At 41.9% G+C, this 17,792-nt stretch overlaps 1 protein-coding gene across 1 annotated transcript in view; it reads left to right on the top strand.

Moving 5' to 3' along the window:
- The first annotated feature begins 15,409 nt into the window (after positions 1-15,409).
- LOC123484102 (polypeptide N-acetylgalactosaminyltransferase 18-like) overlaps positions 15,410-17,792 on the top strand; it is a 95,250-nt gene continuing 92,867 nt past the window's right edge. The window contains exon 1 of the mRNA XM_045214089.1: positions 15,410-16,031. Coding sequence (XP_045070024.1) covers positions 15,794-16,031 — 238 coding nt within the window. The 5' untranslated portion in view covers positions 15,410-15,793. The remainder of the gene's footprint in view (positions 16,032-17,792) is intronic.

Genomic DNA, 17,792 nt, shown 5'->3' on the forward strand with positions numbered 1-17,792 from the left:
GCAACTCTACAACAAGCCTCTGAGCTTATTCCAATTTAGTTTTTTAATAGACAAAGCACCCAGTCAGCAATCTGGGTCCGGCCACAGCACAGAGCACTAGCAGAGTGACAACTCTAGCAGACACAGCATCAGGAGGTTAGCGGCCTAGCACACGGGAAACAGAGCAGGGAGCTGGACATCAGCTTTTGATGTTCTCCCAACACAGAGGAAACAAACACAACAAGTGCTGTGAGTGACAGCTGAGGACTCGTTCGCTCATCAAAGCCTCAGCCTGAATCCCTAACCATATCAACTGGGCAGAGAGAGCACCTGCCTGGCTGTCCTAATGTTAGAGAGACGCTGGCCCAGAGTCACTGGGGAGAACCAACACCCTCACTCAAATTGATTTCCCCTTCCTCAGACTCCCGCTCTCTCTCTCTCACTCTCTCTCTCTCTCTTTCTCTCTCTCGCTGTTCCTTTGAAGTACAAATCAGATTGGACTACTGTATGAAAGCAGAAAGCTCAGATTGTACACCAGAGACCTGTCACGACTTCCTCCGAAGCTGCCTCATCTCCTTGTTCGGGCAGGCTTCGGCGTTCGTTGTCACCGTCCTTCTAACCACTGCCGCTACTCATATCTTCATTCCATTTGTTTTGTCTTGTTTATTACACACACCTGGTTCATATCCCCTCATCAGTACCTGTATACGTGTTCCCTCTGCCCCCTTGTCTTTGTGTGATTGTTTATTGTAGAGGAGATTATAGCTCAGTGGAGCTTGATTCTATTGTGTATCACTGGGTTATTCACCCGTGTGCCTTTATTTCCCCAGTGCGCCGTTTGTCCACACTGGTGTGTTTTACGCATTGCTGCGTACCTCTGTTTATTGATTAAACCATTTATTCCGTGATTTCCTCTCCTGCGTCTGACTCCGTCCAACATCACCCCGCTACAAAACCTTTAAAGGACAGAGGGCATGCAGGAGGTCGGCAGGTGTCAGAGTGCATCTATTTCACCAGACACATAGTTCAGAGAGGTCCACGTTACGCTATCAGTAGGGCGCCGGATCAGGCCATGGTCCTGTCAGACTTGTTACTTCTGCCAAGTATATGGACTTAATGCCAGAGAGCTAGAGGATTGGTTATTGTTCCATGTGATTAATCTGGAGGGTGGAAAATGTCTCAAAATTGATAGTCAATATCCACCGTAAGGGCAACTGGTGAGTCAGAGACGGAGTTCAGAAATTCAGTGGTGTGAACTTATGATAAAAAAATGTCAACAGCCATATGCAGTAGACTACTCACAACTGTTCTTACTGTATACTGTATGAGTAATCTAAAAAACATGACTTAGCATGCCCTATTACATTGTGTATGTAACTACTTCACACAGCATGATAATGCAGTCATTAGGGCAGGCTGCTTATCTGCTACAAGGACACCACAACATTGGCTCAGACATATCAGCCTATGGCCACTGGGCAGTGTTCAGTGCCAGCAGAACAATACAATTTAGAGATCATCCTTATCGCTGGATTACTGCTAATTATGTGTGGGCTTCCAGTTTCCCAAACTATTAATGACGTTCCTGTTGGATAGAAGAGAGAGTTTGTGTTGGATGGAGGGAGGGGCTTAGCAAAGAAACGGACAGAATAGAGAGGACAGAATTGGTTACTTGTTACTTGCTGAGGCCCTTATACTGTAGTTTATGTAACCTAGCACAATGTAGAACTATGGTTGACTGCTACTGAAGGTCTTTGGCTAGCATGAATGGGCTTCTTTTCAGACTTTTCAGGAGTGGATTTGATCAGTTTGTGCTCCTTGACGCCTCCACTTCTGTACATAATTCCCTTTTTGTCCCATATATTACAGTCTCCTGTTCAGTTCAAAGTGTCTATAATATCATTTTCTGGCAATAAAAGATGTGTGCCACGCTGATGTACAGTGGGGGAAAAAAGTATTTAGTCAGCCACCAATTGTGCAAGTTCTCCCACTTAAAAATATGAGAGAGGCCTGTAATTTTCATCATAGGTAAATGTCAACTATGACAGACAAATTGAGAAAAAAAAATCCAGAAAATCACATTGAAGGATTTTTAATGAATTTATTTGCAAATTATGGTGGAAAATAAGTATTTGGTCACCTACAAACAAGCAAGATTTCTGGCTCTCACAGACCTGTAACTTCTTCTTTAAGAGGCTCCTCTGTCCTCCACTCGTTACCTGTATTAATGGCACCTGTTTGAACTTGTTATCAGTATAAAAGACACCTGTCCACAACCTCAAACAGTCACACTCCAAACTCCACTATGGCCAAGACCAAAGAGCTGTCAAAGGACACCAGAAACAAAATTGTAGACCTGCACCAGGCTGGGAAGACTGAATCTGCAATAGGTAAGCAGCTTGGTTTGAAGAAATCAACTGTGGGAGCAATTATTAGGAAATGGAAGACATACAAGACCACTGATAATCTCCCTCGATCTGGGGCTCCACGCAAGATCTCACCCCGTGGGGTCAAAATGATCACAAGAACGGTGAGCAAAAATCCCAGAACCACACGGGGGGACCTAGTGAATGACCTGCAGAGAGCTGGGACCAAAGTAACAAAGCCTACCATCAGTAACACACTGCGCCGCTAGGGACTCAAATCCTGCAGTGCAAGACGTGTCCCCCTGCTTAAGCCAGTACATGTCCAGGCCCGTCTGAAGTTTGCTAGAGTGCATTTGGATGATCCAGAAGAGGATTGGGAGAATGTCATATGGTCAGATGAAACCAAAATAGAACTTTTTGGTAAAAACTCAACTCGTCGTGTTTGGAGGACAAAGAATGCTGAGTTGCATCCAAAGAACACCATACCTACTGTGAAGCATGGGGGTGGAAACATCATGCTTTGGGGCTGTTTTTCTGCAAAGGGACCAGGACGACTGATCCGTGTAAAGGAAAGAATGAATGGGGCCATGTATCGTGAGATTTTGAGTGAAAACCTCCTTCCATCAGCAAGGGCATTGAAGATGAAACGTGGCTGGGTCTTTCAGCATGACAATGATCCCAAACACACTGCCCGGGCAACGAAGGAGTGGCTTCGTAAGAAGCATTTCAAGGTCCTGAAGTGGCCTAGCCAGTCTCCAGATCTCAACCCCATAGAAAATCTTTGGAGGGAGTTGAAAGTCCGTGTTGCCCAGCGACAGCCCCAAAACATCACTGCTCTAGAGGAGATCTGCATGGAGGAATGGGCCAAAATACCAGCAACAGTGTGTGAAAACCTTGTGAAGACTTATAGAAAACGTTTGACCTGTGTCATTGCCAACAAAGGGTATATAACAAAGTATTGAGAAACTTTTGTTATTGACCAAATACTTATTTTCCACCATAATTTGCAAATAAATTCATTAAAAATCCTACAATGTGATTTTCTGGATAGTTGACGTGTACATATGATGAAAATTACAGGCCTCTCTCATCTTTTTAAGTGGGAGAACTTGCACAGTTGGTGGCTGACTAAATACTTTTTTCCCCCACTGTATGATAAGATCTAATGAATTAACCATCCCACCTCCTCCACTTGCAAACATTTATAGAGAGAATAACAAAATGAGAACACAGACAGCGATGTCCTCATTTGATTCCTCCATGATGACATCTGTACCCTGTGCTGCTGGAGCTCTTTCAATAATGCAGGTTTGTCGTTCCGCCTCAAAACACACACTCACACACACTAACACGTCAGTGAGTGACAGGAATCACCATCTGATTGACAAACATGATGCACTCGGTGCTCCGTGACAAAGCCGGCAGACAGCAAGGCGTCCTGATGGGCTCAGTCCCCCGGAGAGAGGATGTCAGGACTTGTTAGCATTTAATAATCCAGGTCCAACACCTGCTGCTACTGCTCATCCAATGATCTTCACTAACAACCCCATCAACTAGCAGAGGGCTTGTCATGTTATACATCACTCAGCATTTCGTCATACCTGCCATTGGAAATGGAGAAGCAGAAGATAAGAACCCACTGGGTACAGACGTCAGTTCAACGTCTATTTTGGATTTACATTTGGTTGAGTTGTCAACTAATGTGAATTCAACGTGAAATCAGCCAAACATTTCACCATGACATTGGATTTGGGTTGAAAGTTGGGTGAAGGAAGGGCAAAATTCCCTTACATTGATGACTTTTTGCAAATCCAATCAGTTTTCCATGTTGATTCAACATTATCACATTTAATTGTTTTTGTTGAAATGACGTGGAAACAATGTTGATTCAACCAGTTTTTTTTCAGTGGGAAGTGACCTTTGTCTATTCCAAATGAATCGTGATCTTCACTACACCCCTTTGTCATCTAGCTACCTCACAAGAAATCCATCTGCCTAGATAAGAGAGAAACTCCATGTCTTCATTAGTGATGCGGCACCCTCCCAAGAGGGTAGACGTTCACTTTGCGCTGTGCCAGTTTGTTTTGAATTGAATTTGCACTGCTCGAGCAAATGTTCCTCGTCTAAATAGGTTTGACATTTCAAAGATTTGTGTGTTTATTCCTTCAAAAGGGACCTCGTAGAATGGTTTTGTTAAAGCCTCAACATGAAAATAATGCAGACTTCCATAACTGCCATATGGACATTCTGCTTTAGAAGATACACTAGATAACTAAGATTCACTTAATGTGTTCATGCATACGGTTTGTTATCCTCCAAAGTCTGTCTCTACCCCTCTCTACCCCTACCCACATACATACTGTATTACCTCAATTACCTCATCTACCTGGTACCCCTGCACATTGACTCAGTACTGACTCCTTCTATATCGCCTTGTTATTGTTTTTATTGTGTTACTTTTTTTATTTAGCAAATATTTGTCTTACTTTTAATTAACTTTGTACTGTTGGGAATGGGCTCATAAGTAAGCATTTTGCTGTAAAGTCTACACCTGTTGTATTCAGCGCATGTGACCAATAATATTTTATTTTATTTTGATTTGAAAAGGTCTCGTATAGCTACCAAAATGTATCAGATTCAGTTAGTAGCATAAATCAGAATCAGGCATAACATACAATGCCTCATGTACACATGATAGTGTCATTGTTGTTCACAGTGCTTGACTTGGACTGAAATAGGTTCCGGTACTCATTTTGGCTGCAGATACTATTTATATTTAGGTGCAGGAGCTTCACAGTACTTTGAGCTAATATTCTATAGTAGGAACAGGAGCTCAAGCAGAACATATGAGGTGCCGGTGAGTTCCTGCCCAAGTCAAGCACTGGTTGTTCAGTTCAATAATATCCCCCATGCACATGGGTCAAAACACTAATAATCTGTTCATGTAATTCTATCCCTGCTCGTGGGTCTATCTTTATTGTGTTAGTAATTCAGAGACTCAAAAAGCATCAATCTAATGGGCTAAATCATTAAACTGGCGAGGAGAATCCTCACAATTGATTTTCCTCTTAAGTGTTACTGCTATGCCTGTACTTAGATGCTATTACCGCTCAAACCCATAGGCTATTAGATTATCAAAGACCATGGTGACCTGATCAGGAAATACAGTACATTTCTCAGGAAAATGCTATTGTTGTTCAATTCTCCCATAGCCACGGTCACGATCTGTATCCTCGAAATGGGATTTTCCTTTAGAATTGCATTGAAATATACTCACCATGGCTACTGTGTGTTCAGTCAAAGACAAAGTGTTCTCTTCACACAGATTTGTAAAAGCCTCAGTTTTCTGCTGCCCACAGAGAACATGGAGATAAGTGACAGTAACAAATTGGTAAGAGAGATGAAGTGGCAGACACAAGGACTAGAAGGCGGGCGGCAAGCACCGACCGATAGGCTGTCCTAAAAGCTTTTGTTTCACGAAGGCGTGTTGCAGACTTCTTAGTCACAGTTCTCAAGCTTTACAAGCTTTCCACAATATGTAAAGAGCTTTTCAACAGCAAGCTAGCTAATCACCATGCCGTGGTGATTACAAAGAGACTCACTCAAGATAAATGAGTGATATCATCTATAATATTGTCAAACATTTATATTAATATGCTATATGGACCTTATCTGTATGTCATTAGCTTTATAGGTCTATGGAGAAATTAAAACAAGTTCCGCTGAGAAGGATCTGAGTCACGGTGGATGCAGCAATAACAGTGAGGTACAGCTTTATTAGAACAATTTTACATTTACCCTGACCCCTGGGTGCCTAGAAATGACTGAGGTAAGATTTAGGAGTGAGATAGGGTAAACTTGACCAGGGCCTTGGAAGGTCACTCTCAAATAGGCCTAGTGTAAAATATCTGGTAAAAATGTATTTTCGCCCTTGTGGAGATGGCGATGCATTAGGACAGAGGCAGAAGTGTTCCTTTCCTGTCTAAATGTCTCTACTCTATAGAAAACCCCCATGCAGTCATCATCACTGACATGATGACCTATCTCCTAAAGAGCTCCTCTTGACGATGGTCATTTCCTCAGATGAGGCCAATAGGGGTCTGAAGAGAGGTCAGGGACTGATGATCATGGGAGGTCAGGAATTAGACCCTGATCTACTCTGACCACATGATACCTGGCTGCTCCTTGCACTGCTGATACGTGACTCACCGCTCACCCTGACATGTTAGTGAAAATGTGAGAGGCAAAAGTACATTCAAGAGCAGACTGTGTCCTCTTCTCAGAGTATTGTCAGTGCTCTTCTTACTGTATACCCCAGAGAAATGGAGTGGAATTGCTGCCTCCGCCTGCAACTCCAACTGAAAAAGTGGGGCAAAGGGATTTTCTCCCGAGTATTAGTCCACTACTATTATCATGTTATTATTGGCACTTTCTGGTTACTGGGAGAGAGCAGAGCAGAATTTTTACAACATTTGGGAATGCAAATTTCGCATTAACTCATGAACGGCCATAAATGGTAAAGACCTGAAGTATCAGCAAGAACCACAAGCTATAAGCACAGCAACTATCTATACATAACATTCCAGCATTGGTGATGACTGAGAAGGGAAGAAAACATTATATCCCAACTAAACATGTGCCCTCAGCAAGCCAAGCTTGATCCTATTTTCTAACCTCATGGATGTAAGTTATGTCTCATATTGTAGTTCAAGAAGAATGTTTCTCGAAGTCAAAATGTATTTCAGGTTTAGCCTGGCATCATGTCTCTCTCTGTCCTCAATTTTTTTTTCAGCAACTCAGAGGGCTTCAAAAATGTTCAACTCAGTCAACTAGGATTAGGGACTTACCTTATGAAATGAATGAAATAAAGAGACCATTATGATTCGACGTACTTTGCTGCAGCATTGTCCCACTAACTCGAGCACAGTGATAAGTTATCCTTGTTTGACTCCTGACTGCCTGCAGAGAGAAAGGCCCCGGACTTTTGTTCCAGGGGACCCAACTATGCCCGTTAATCTTATTACCTCTCAAATCCCTGCGACATCACAGACAATTCTCTTCACATATTAATTTTCCTGCCTGTTGTTACTCCTTGTTTCCTGATTATTTTCCAGAATCAGAAGCAATTATTTTTAAAGGCTCACATCTGGCCCCACTGAGCTTTCCCAGCATGCAGCATGATGAGAAAATTAAAACATGTCCCCTGCTAACTCCCCCTCGTTGGTGACCTACAGTGTCTGTTCCTCCTGTCTGAAGGCCTCTGTTTCCCTCCATTCTCTGGGCCCATTTATTGTGAATGTATCTGATGCCAGTGAAGTCAGAAGAGACTGGCCAAGGGCAGGAAATGTAATATCCCTGTTCCACCTTAATCTCATCTGTGACCACCCATCCGACGGGTCATCAGAATGGGGCACGGACAGTAATGAAAAACAAACAGACATTCTCCTCTGGGTCCATTTACAGCTTAGAACCAGATCAAGTAAAGTTCAGAGCTCTGCCTCTGATCCTATTATAGACTTATGACATGCATGTGAATTTTGCATAAAAAAACATATCTCTAAACATTGCAACAGCAGTTTACAAGTATGCCAGGCTTCCAAAATACACATACACACACACACACACACTGTACTATACTGTCCAAAGAGGAAATTGGAGTCCATCTCCCAAAGACCTACCATAAAGACCAATAAAACTGCTTAGCTATTCAAACACCCTGCAGATCTCTTTAAAGGTTTTAAGGAAGATACTGTATAAAGTGAATTAGTTATGTATGCCAAATGCAGCGCTGTAATCCCTGCAAACGCACTAAAGGTACACAGAGCAGCTGCCTCCTTCCTGCTGCCTTTAAGTTTTGCACGCTGTAATAACCTGTGAGCTCATTAACATGGAGCTGTGTGTTTGTGTTTACTATTAAGAGGATCCATTTCAAATCTTTAAAACCTCCATATAAAACCCTAGTCCACTCTCAACAATTAATATGCACAGTGTGGAGACATTTTGAAAGAATGATTCAAGCTCCTTGAGTTTATGTATTTCATCTGTGCCTGTGGCCTGTAAACTGTGTGGATTGTGCATGCATGCAGAGAGGGGATTAAAAGCATGAGTCCCATGAATTATTCTACAAATCACCCCACCACCACATTCCCTAGCTAAGAATCAATCGCTTGATTACTAGAGGGACTCATGGGTCCCCAGAGCTTCCATCACAGTGTTGGGGATGCCATAAACCGTCAAAGTATTGATCATGGAGATTGGCCATCACTGAACATTTTCTGACATGATAACGGAGTATGAGCGTTCTCTGGGGCTCAGATGAAGGAGAGTGTCTGCAGACCAGCAGCCAGAGGAATACATTTACATCAGCACCGTTCACATCAGTGGGACTTATCAAGTATCATACTGTCAGTGGTGTAAAAAGTACCCAATTCTCATACTTTAGTAAAAGTCAAGATACCGTAATAAAAAATGACTCAAGTAAAAGTGAAAGTCACCCAGTAAAATACTACTTGAGTAAAAGTCTAAAAGTATTTGGTTTTAAATATACTTAAGTATCAAAAGTAAATGTAATTGCTCAAATATACTTAAGTATAAAAAGTAAAAGTATAAATAATTTCAAATTCCTTATAGTAAGCAAACCAGACTGCACGATTTTCTAGGTTTTATTTTATTTTACAGTGTCACGGATTCTGCCGAGGCTGCTCCTCCTCCTTGCTCGGGCAGGCTTCGGCGTTCGTCGTCCCCGGAGTACTAGCTACTGCCGATCGATGTTTCGGTGTTTGTCTTGTTTTGTCTTGAGTGGTTACACCTGTTGTCTATTATGTTTGATTGTAGATCCTATAATTACCCTTGTCTCACGTTTGGTATTTGTGTGTTATTGTTTGTGTCTAGGCGGTATCGGCATCGCTTTTGTCATATTACGTGTATGTTGTTTTTTCCCTCCCGGTTCGGAGGTTTTGTTTTGTTCTTTACTATTAGTAAAGTACGTCTGCTAGTATCTCTGTGTCCTGCGCTTGACTTCACTCATCGCATACACGTCGCTCCTGACAGAATAACACACCTCACCATGGAGTCAGCAGGATCAGCGGTGCCAACGGGATCACTGGAGGAACGTGTAATCCACCAAGACGCCATGATCCAGAAACTGGGCACCGCCATGCAAGATGTGATGAACACCTTGAGCCGATGGGAGAGAGGAGGTTTGCCCACACCTCCTCCAACAATACCACCACCCTCAGCCATACCCATCGTTCCATCTCCGGAGTCCAGTGGGATTCGGCTCTCGCTCCCGAGGGCTTATGATGGCCAGGGGCACACTCCAACACTCAGACATCATTTACAAATTAAGCATTTGTGTTTAGTGTGTCCGCCAGATCAGAGGCAGTAGAGATGACCAAGGAGGTTCTCTTGATAAGTGTGTGAATTGAACAATTTTTCTGTCCTGCTTTGCATTCAAAATGTAATGTGTACTTTTGTGTATCAGGATAAATGTATGGAGTAAAAAGTACATTGTTTTCTGTAGGAAAAGTCGATGTTGTCAAAAATATAAATAGTAAAGTACAAATACAGTGCATTCAGAAAGTATTCAGACCCCTTGACTTTTTCCACATTTTGTTACGTTACAGCCTTATTCTAAAATGACAAAGCGGAAAAAACACTTTTTTATTACATTTTTTCACATTTATTAAAAATAAAAAACATAAATACCTTATTTACATAAGTATTCAGACCCTTTGATATGAGACTCGAAATTGAGCTCAGGTCCATCCGGTTTCCATTGATCATCCTTCACCTTCGAACAGGATAACGACCCTAAGCACACAGCCAAGACAAAGCAGGAGTGGCTTCGGAACAAGTCCGGACTTGAACCCAATCAAACATCTCTGGAGAGACCAGAAAATAGCTGTGCAGTGATGCTCCCCATCCAACCTGACAGAGCTTAAGAGGATCTGCAGAGAAGAATGGGAGAAACTCCCCAAATACAGGTGTGCCAAGCTTGTAGCATCATACCCAAGAAGACTCGAGGCTGTAATCACTGCCAAAGGTGCTTCAACAAAGTACTGAGTAAAGGGTCTGAATACTTATGTAAATGTAATATTTCAGCTGTGTTTTTGCTTTGTCATTATGTGGTATTGTGTGTAGATTGACGACGTAGGAAAAAAACGATTTAATACAATTTAGAATAAGACTGTAACATCACAAAATGTGGAAAAAGTCAAGGGGTCTGAATACTTTCCGAATGCACTGTACCCCAAAAAAATGACTTACTTTAAGTGTTTTTACTTAAGTACTTTACACCATTGCATACTGTAGTTTGACAAGCATATTTTAGTTAAGTAGAGTTCTGTGTCTTGCAAGACTATTTAGTTTTGTAATATTCCTCTGTAGCAATTATTCACAAAGAGGAAATTAATTTCAGCTAGAAGCACTATGGGTTGAGTCACATCCATCTTTGTAGGCTACAGTTCAGATTGCATCCTTGGTACTTAGACAATAGACATACAACTTCATAAATCCATTCACAGTGAATCATTGTTCTCTCTGCAATGTAAAGACTCTATAAATATACAGCACCTTCTCCAGTGTAAGGTTTGTTGATTAATGGACCCTGTCTTTACTGGCTTAGTTTCTCTGGACCCCCGCAAAGTCGTAGTCTCTGTGGGAACTGGGAGGCTGCTAGTGCTAGCTACTGCATAACTAGGCCTACTAGCTTCCACCTGCAATGGTGTTTCGTTAGACGAGGATGAGGGTTAGACGAGGATGAGGTGGTAGCTTTGCTGATGTGGTTATCTTCTGTAATTTGGCACGAGCTTGATCAGATAATGCTTTTTTGTGGAGTTTTTGTGCACCACTTTGTCTTGCCTTTTGTTTATCCATCTTGAACAACTCACTCACTCTCCATCTGAGTCAGACCTGATTCACCAAACCTCTTTGAACTTGATAGGCAATTAGGTAATGAGGCCAAGGCGGGCTGCCGCCGGCGCCGCTGAGAAATAGGCTAATTAAAGATTCATGAAAACGATATTGTCTGACTCACGTACTGTAGATTGGACAACACAAAAACTCTGCTTGCTACATGTGGAAATGAAAAAGGAGGGTTACTGTCAATTTTTTAAATAAATAAAAAATATATACAATTTAGACATAGGTGTGAGATGACGGGCGCATGGGCCCCCAATCTGAGGGCCATCTGTCAGTCATGTCTGTAATCAGAGTGATTAAAGACAGAGAATATCATATTAATAATATGCTGGTCTAAACCCAAGGAGAGTTGCCATCTGCTTTCTATACGCTTTGATTAAAAAGCTAATGGCATTACTTGAAGCAGGAGAGCTTAATGCCAGTTCTGTACCTCGCTACAAACTGTGCAGGGTTAGAAATGAGTTAATAAGCACTTCAACTGACCTGGACAAATCCAAGTCAATGTTTTCAGGATGGTCTGAATACTCCAAGATTTCCAAGACACATACTGTAGTGTAGATAGATATGGCAAGGTTAAATTAAAGGAATGGAGGCTGGGCTGGAGTAGTGGGGTTGACATTAATTCTGATGTAAGTGTAAATAAGCAGAGCCAGCTGAAAATAAGCACTGCCATTTTACATCACACCCAGGTAGCCCTACAAACTGCTGCCTCCACACTGTAGGAAATCACAGATATGCAGTGGGCTGTATGCCTGTTAGCTGGGAGGAATGGACCACACTGATCATACTGTATAAGGACGTGATTCATTCTCCCATAAGTGTGAAGCTGATGAGATGGAGCAGCAGAGGAGACCAGTGGTTGTTTGTCATGTCACCTCAGGGCTTACACAGGGAAGGGGGAATGGAAAGCAAATGGATCCCATCTTGTTTATCAAATATATTTCAATAACAATTAATGCCCTCTTTGTTCAAATGTGATGTGATTCTAATGGGATTATAAAGGAATACATTTTATATCAAATGGTAAGCAGATGGTATTACATCTTCTAATTGTGTTTGCATAATGTCTTCCCCTACTGATCCTTACAAATGTCCCATCAATGCAATTGTTCAAGCCTTTTAATTCCCAGAGATGCTGAGGCTGCTTGGTGCTCTCTACTTGTGGCATCCTCTCTCTAATCAGGTTTGTAATCGAGGCCAGCCACAGAGGCGGCCAGTAATTCATTCTGTTCTGGAGAGGCAGGGACTGTGAGTGTCCCACAGCGAAGGTTGAGAGGGCACCCGCCACCTCCCTGCTGTGGCATAAATATGTTTGGTCAAACTCCTTAAGCAATGCAGACGTCTGTAAGGGGCAAAGATCTGTCATAATTATCCGCCTTTAATTCGGTGCTGAAAACACAACTGGCCTGCTGGGGCAACATTCCCCTCCTCTCTTTCATCACATCTATTGTGAGTCTGGCCCTGCTGCCATCTTTGTCTGGTGCTTCTGATGACTAAGACACTAAGTGCAAATTACCCTGTAGCTCTCCTTCAGATCATATTGAGAAATGTCGTTTTAGGTCAGATGCTGATACCTGCCATTTATGCCCATTAGGAATCCTGAGCGAGAGGAGGCACAGAAACCCTGTGCTTTAGCAATAGGGAGCTACACAAAAGTAATGTTCTGGTCACACTGCAACAAACCTGACAAGAGAACCATGGGGCCAGCGGGATTTATGAATACAACGTATAGAGTGGACTGACCTGTAAAAAAGTATAAATTAGTTCCTCTTGATTGGCGATCGGAAAGGGGCTGTTGGAAGCTGCTGGTATCAGAGGAACACTTGAGGCATTACACAGATGTCTCTCATCTCTAAAAGCAGCCAGCATGAAGAGCGAATCAGAATGGGTGTTGGGGACGTTTTATTCCAACTGGCACACAAACAGAAAATCCATTGGCCCCACTGCACCAACAACATTATATTCCAGCAGATATGAGAATTACAGCATGGTACTTTGGACTGAGATTTTTACAAAACCCTCTCCACTCTGACTAGGTTCTGCGGAATAAAACCGGCTTTCTGCTGTGCCCCTTAATTGAGTCTCCATCCTCTCCCACAGCTGCAGTGTGCTTGGCACTTACAAAACTGGCACTGAAGCCATTCACAAAGGGCCTGCACTCTAGGCAGACGCAAATACCAATTTTCCAAATTAAAGTTTCATATGACTAGATGATTTGAAATCCATTAACAGCCTCACAACAAAAAAGGAAGCCCAGAAAGGCAATTAACATACAGTGGGGCATGTCATTCAGGAAGGAGGATGCATTGTTGGAGTGGAGGATGAGGAATGAAGGGACGTGACGGAGGAGGTGCAGTGCCCCCAACCTTTATTAGTCTTTCACCTCTGACCAATGTCATATGCATAAAGGTTGGATATAGATAGATGAGTCTCATAGAAAAAGACAATGCAAAACCATGCAACAATAAATGGTTGTGGTACTTAATATGTTATCTTTGCTTTACTGTAAATCCATTACCTTAAAAAATAATGATGCCATATTGTTCAAGCATTGAATCACTCGTTAGAGGGGAGGAAATAATGGCTTTGCACCAGCACATTTGCATCCCTATGATGCATAAAACCAAAGTCTCAATGTTCCACTGGCATCAGAGATCAATAGCCTTCTCAACCTTACAATACAATATTGCATATCCATCTTCCATGATGCCCCCCCATTGAGCGGCTGCTGAGATGTTTCAGTGCTTATTACCGTTTTTAGGCCTGAGGGGTGACATTTCTCACATGCTTTCATGTTCCAGAGGAATACAGGGGGGGAGGGATCAAGGCCCTGTCTGATGCACACAGCAGGAGCAACTGGGTACACTGGGTTCCCCCCAGAAGGAGCCACTGTGCATGATGGGGTCAGTTCTAAGGCCACTGAAGGAAGGACTGGGCCAAATGCTTTCCCCATGGTCCCCACCCAAACAGTTGTGGCCTGTTTCAAGTAGGCTTCTCACTCAGGGACACCTAAATGCACACAGCAAAGATTGATTTCTGTGCCATTGGGCAATGAAATATGTTGTTGCGCATGCAGGGAAAATGTGTATTCAAACGACTTTGAATATAGTAATAATGATGATGATTATGAAAATAGGAATGTGTTTCAGCGCCTTATTGTTTTGTCTGTCTGTCTGTCTACTCCACAGTGTCCTCACACAGCGTAACTGTGATGATCAATAGACATGCAGTAATTGGGTTGTCCAGTGTTCCCCCCTTTGGAGAGAGAATAGGCTTAATCTACGAGCAACAAGCAGGATACTGTTATGAGATAAATGTATTCATTTTCTAACATTAAACTCTCCTGTTTAACTGATGAAGTAGTGTGGACAAACACTTATAATACACCTTACCATTTAGGTCCCATTGTCTCTGTCTTGTGGCTTGATAAAGTATTGCAAGTGCTCTCTCATGCTCTACCTCAGTGCAGCATCCTTTGGAAACCAAGTTGAACGTTCAATTTTCAGGGAGAGACACTATAAAAAAAAATAGGTCAATTATTTATTTGGATACAGAAACCTTTAGGTGTCAAAAATTACCATAAGCTTGTATGGGGATATTTTTATCACTGATTATGAACAAAACATCACATACCAACTGATTCCACTTTTCAAAATGAGGAGTGCTTTCTCCAAGCCAGTCAGTCTGATTGTCTGCAAAGGTGGCAATATTGAATATGCTGTCATCTCTAGGATATGTTTACTAGGCCTACTCTTAGTATGTGACAGGTTGTAGATGACAAGAATGCATGTGACAAGAAATAAGTATTTGGGAAGAATTTAACCGTCACATTTCTTTATGTAAATTGTAGACTAGGTTTAATCTATTCCTTGATTGAAAAACAGTAAAGTCAAATTTGAATCATTGTATGACTTCTTGGACTGTACCGTAGCCTACCTTTATGTAAAAATAGGAAATTATTGAAACAATTACAGTTAATAATTGTTGCGACATTGTCAACGTGTAATTACTGTCTATTCATTATTATCACAAGTGAAAACTTTCACAATAAAACCCTCCCACATTCTAATCTAAATGGATAATTGTGGAAATGAATGCACAGTAGCCTATTTCACAATTTCACTATCGTATCTCATTGGACAGTGGTTACACGCAGGTTCCACACGCCTTCTGTCGGTCGGTGAAATCGCGACTGCTGTGGACTTGCAAATAAAGCGAAATAGGGAGCGTTCGTCACCAAGACAATCACCTTTACTTTCCAACGACTGTGATATTTTTTTCATCTTTGACCTACCTATTTGGATTAAATCATAGCCTTCTGCGCGTGAAGGCAGAGTGTGGTTATTGGATCCGGAGGCGCTGGTTGGCCGCGTTTGCAGAACGAATTGCATCGTTGTGGAATTGTAGTAATTTATCCAGGTTGCTCTCAAGTGACGCGCATAGCACATTCTAGGATTTTGGTGGGCGACAGTCGCACTTGTCCTCTGGTGTACTGAATTTCGTTGGCTATATGGAGGGGTGTCGGGATGGCTTGCACCAGGAGAACCAAAACTTTGGTGTCTACATGCGTGATCTTGAGTGGCATGACCAACATCGTGTGTCTGCTCTATGTTGGATGGGTCACTAATTATATCGCGAATGTATACATCAAAGTCCCTATGCCTGTCCCAGTGAAAAAGTTAGAAGGCGACAAGAAGGGGGACACCCTACGGATCATAGAAAGACTTGATCGACTTGAGAATGTGGTCAACCAGCACATACAAGGTAAAGTAACCGCTAGACTGAGCAGTATCCTTTACTTACCATTTGATAGATTCTGAGTTGCATATGTTTAATTGTATTGAATGGATGGTTTGTGATATATTAATGATATAGACCTATTTGAATTAGCCTATATCTCCAAACTCAGCAAATAATTACATTGTTGATTTATAACATAAGATGACCCTAACATTTTCCTTTATGAATAATGTGACCACCATTTGTCATCTCCTTACTTCAAATGGTGTGCCTGTCTGGACCATGTGACATAAAGGACAAAGGACAATGAGAACATTGCAAAGGCCATTCAGTCTCTCTGGAGGCAAAATGTCTGGTAGTCTATGCATTATAATTGGAACAGTGTTGGTGACCTTAATTGCTTCTCCAACCACATGAAATATACATATAATAAATGTACAGCTGCAGTTATATGCAACATAATTGTTCAGCACATGCTGAAGCTTAAAACCTTCTTTTTAAAAACCCAAGTCTGTCTCCTTATACATTTTGACATAATTGTATATTTATGTTGCATCTGCTCATCAGTTTTATTATGACTGCCTATTGTGAAACTCTTGAAGTTTGTTTGTCTGTTAGGCCAATAGTAGAAAACTGTCTAATTCTCTCAGACTGTCTCATGAGAACTGTAGTGTAGACTGTGAATGTGAAAACTAGCCCAGAATACTGTACCTATCTGCTACAATGTCATCTATTTTGAGCTATAAACTCAATGTCAAATGTACTGGGACTATATTTTGAAGGATGTTATATCAATGTAATACAGCACACACAGTACATACTCTACCCTAACAGAGGTTTGTCTGTTTTCCCCAGACATTAGCGTTGGAGATACTGTTGAACTTACAGTGAGTGAATTTCCATAGACATTTATTTTTTTATACTATACTTTATAGTATTATCTCAGAAGCTCAATTGCTACAGAATGGGGCCATTTATTCAATTAATCAAAAAAATACATTTTGTTGTAGATCATATTGAATATCCTTTTGACTTTGGATTACTCTTGTGTTCTTGGGAATGTCTGGAATTCCCTTCTCAAAATCCTTCAGGCTTTGCCCCTCGCTACAGCATACAGTTACTCCATAATCATACTGTAATTCTCTCCCTCCCTTTCTGTGTCATGATTTGAGCTTTACTCTTGTCAACACAAGAGAATAATGTTACCCAGGCTCTGATTTGAAACTGTGTAGGACAAGTAGAGTATGAGTTACAGGCAGACAGGGAGGCACCCATCCCTAGGTGGACTTCACTGAGCTGTGAGGCACTGTACATATTCAAACCTGGCTGGTCAGTTGAGTAAACATTCTTTGTGGTGCCAAGACTACATTTCACTGTTTGGCACTGACAGAGAGTAACCTGTTGAACAGCGCTCTGTACGTTTTCTGTGTAAGAGTGTCTGCCTAACTGCCTTATCTCCTCAGGAAATTTTAGGAGTATTTGTGTTACTCAAAAGGGGCAATGTCGCATTAGGTCAGATTGTAAAGATCAATTCAATGTGGCACAGAACACGGCTGGAAGGACAGAATGCCCTCTGTCTATAGCACTATACTGGATGGATGGATGGAGGGTGGACTGATAAAACATGCACTGTAACTCAGCTGTGCATGCATGTTGATTTGGAATGTATCACCAATCAGCCTATTAGAGGTGGGCCTCAGATTTGAGCATAGTAAAACAAAACCACACACACTCCTCATGGAGCTTTGCACTGAGTTTTAGCGCTGCTTGAAATGTAAAGATAAA

This window comes from Coregonus clupeaformis, unplaced genomic scaffold, assembly GCF_020615455.1.
Source record: "Coregonus clupeaformis isolate EN_2021a unplaced genomic scaffold, ASM2061545v1 scaf0196, whole genome shotgun sequence".
In the NCBI taxonomy this organism is placed as follows: domain Eukaryota; kingdom Metazoa; phylum Chordata; class Actinopteri; order Salmoniformes; family Salmonidae; genus Coregonus; species Coregonus clupeaformis.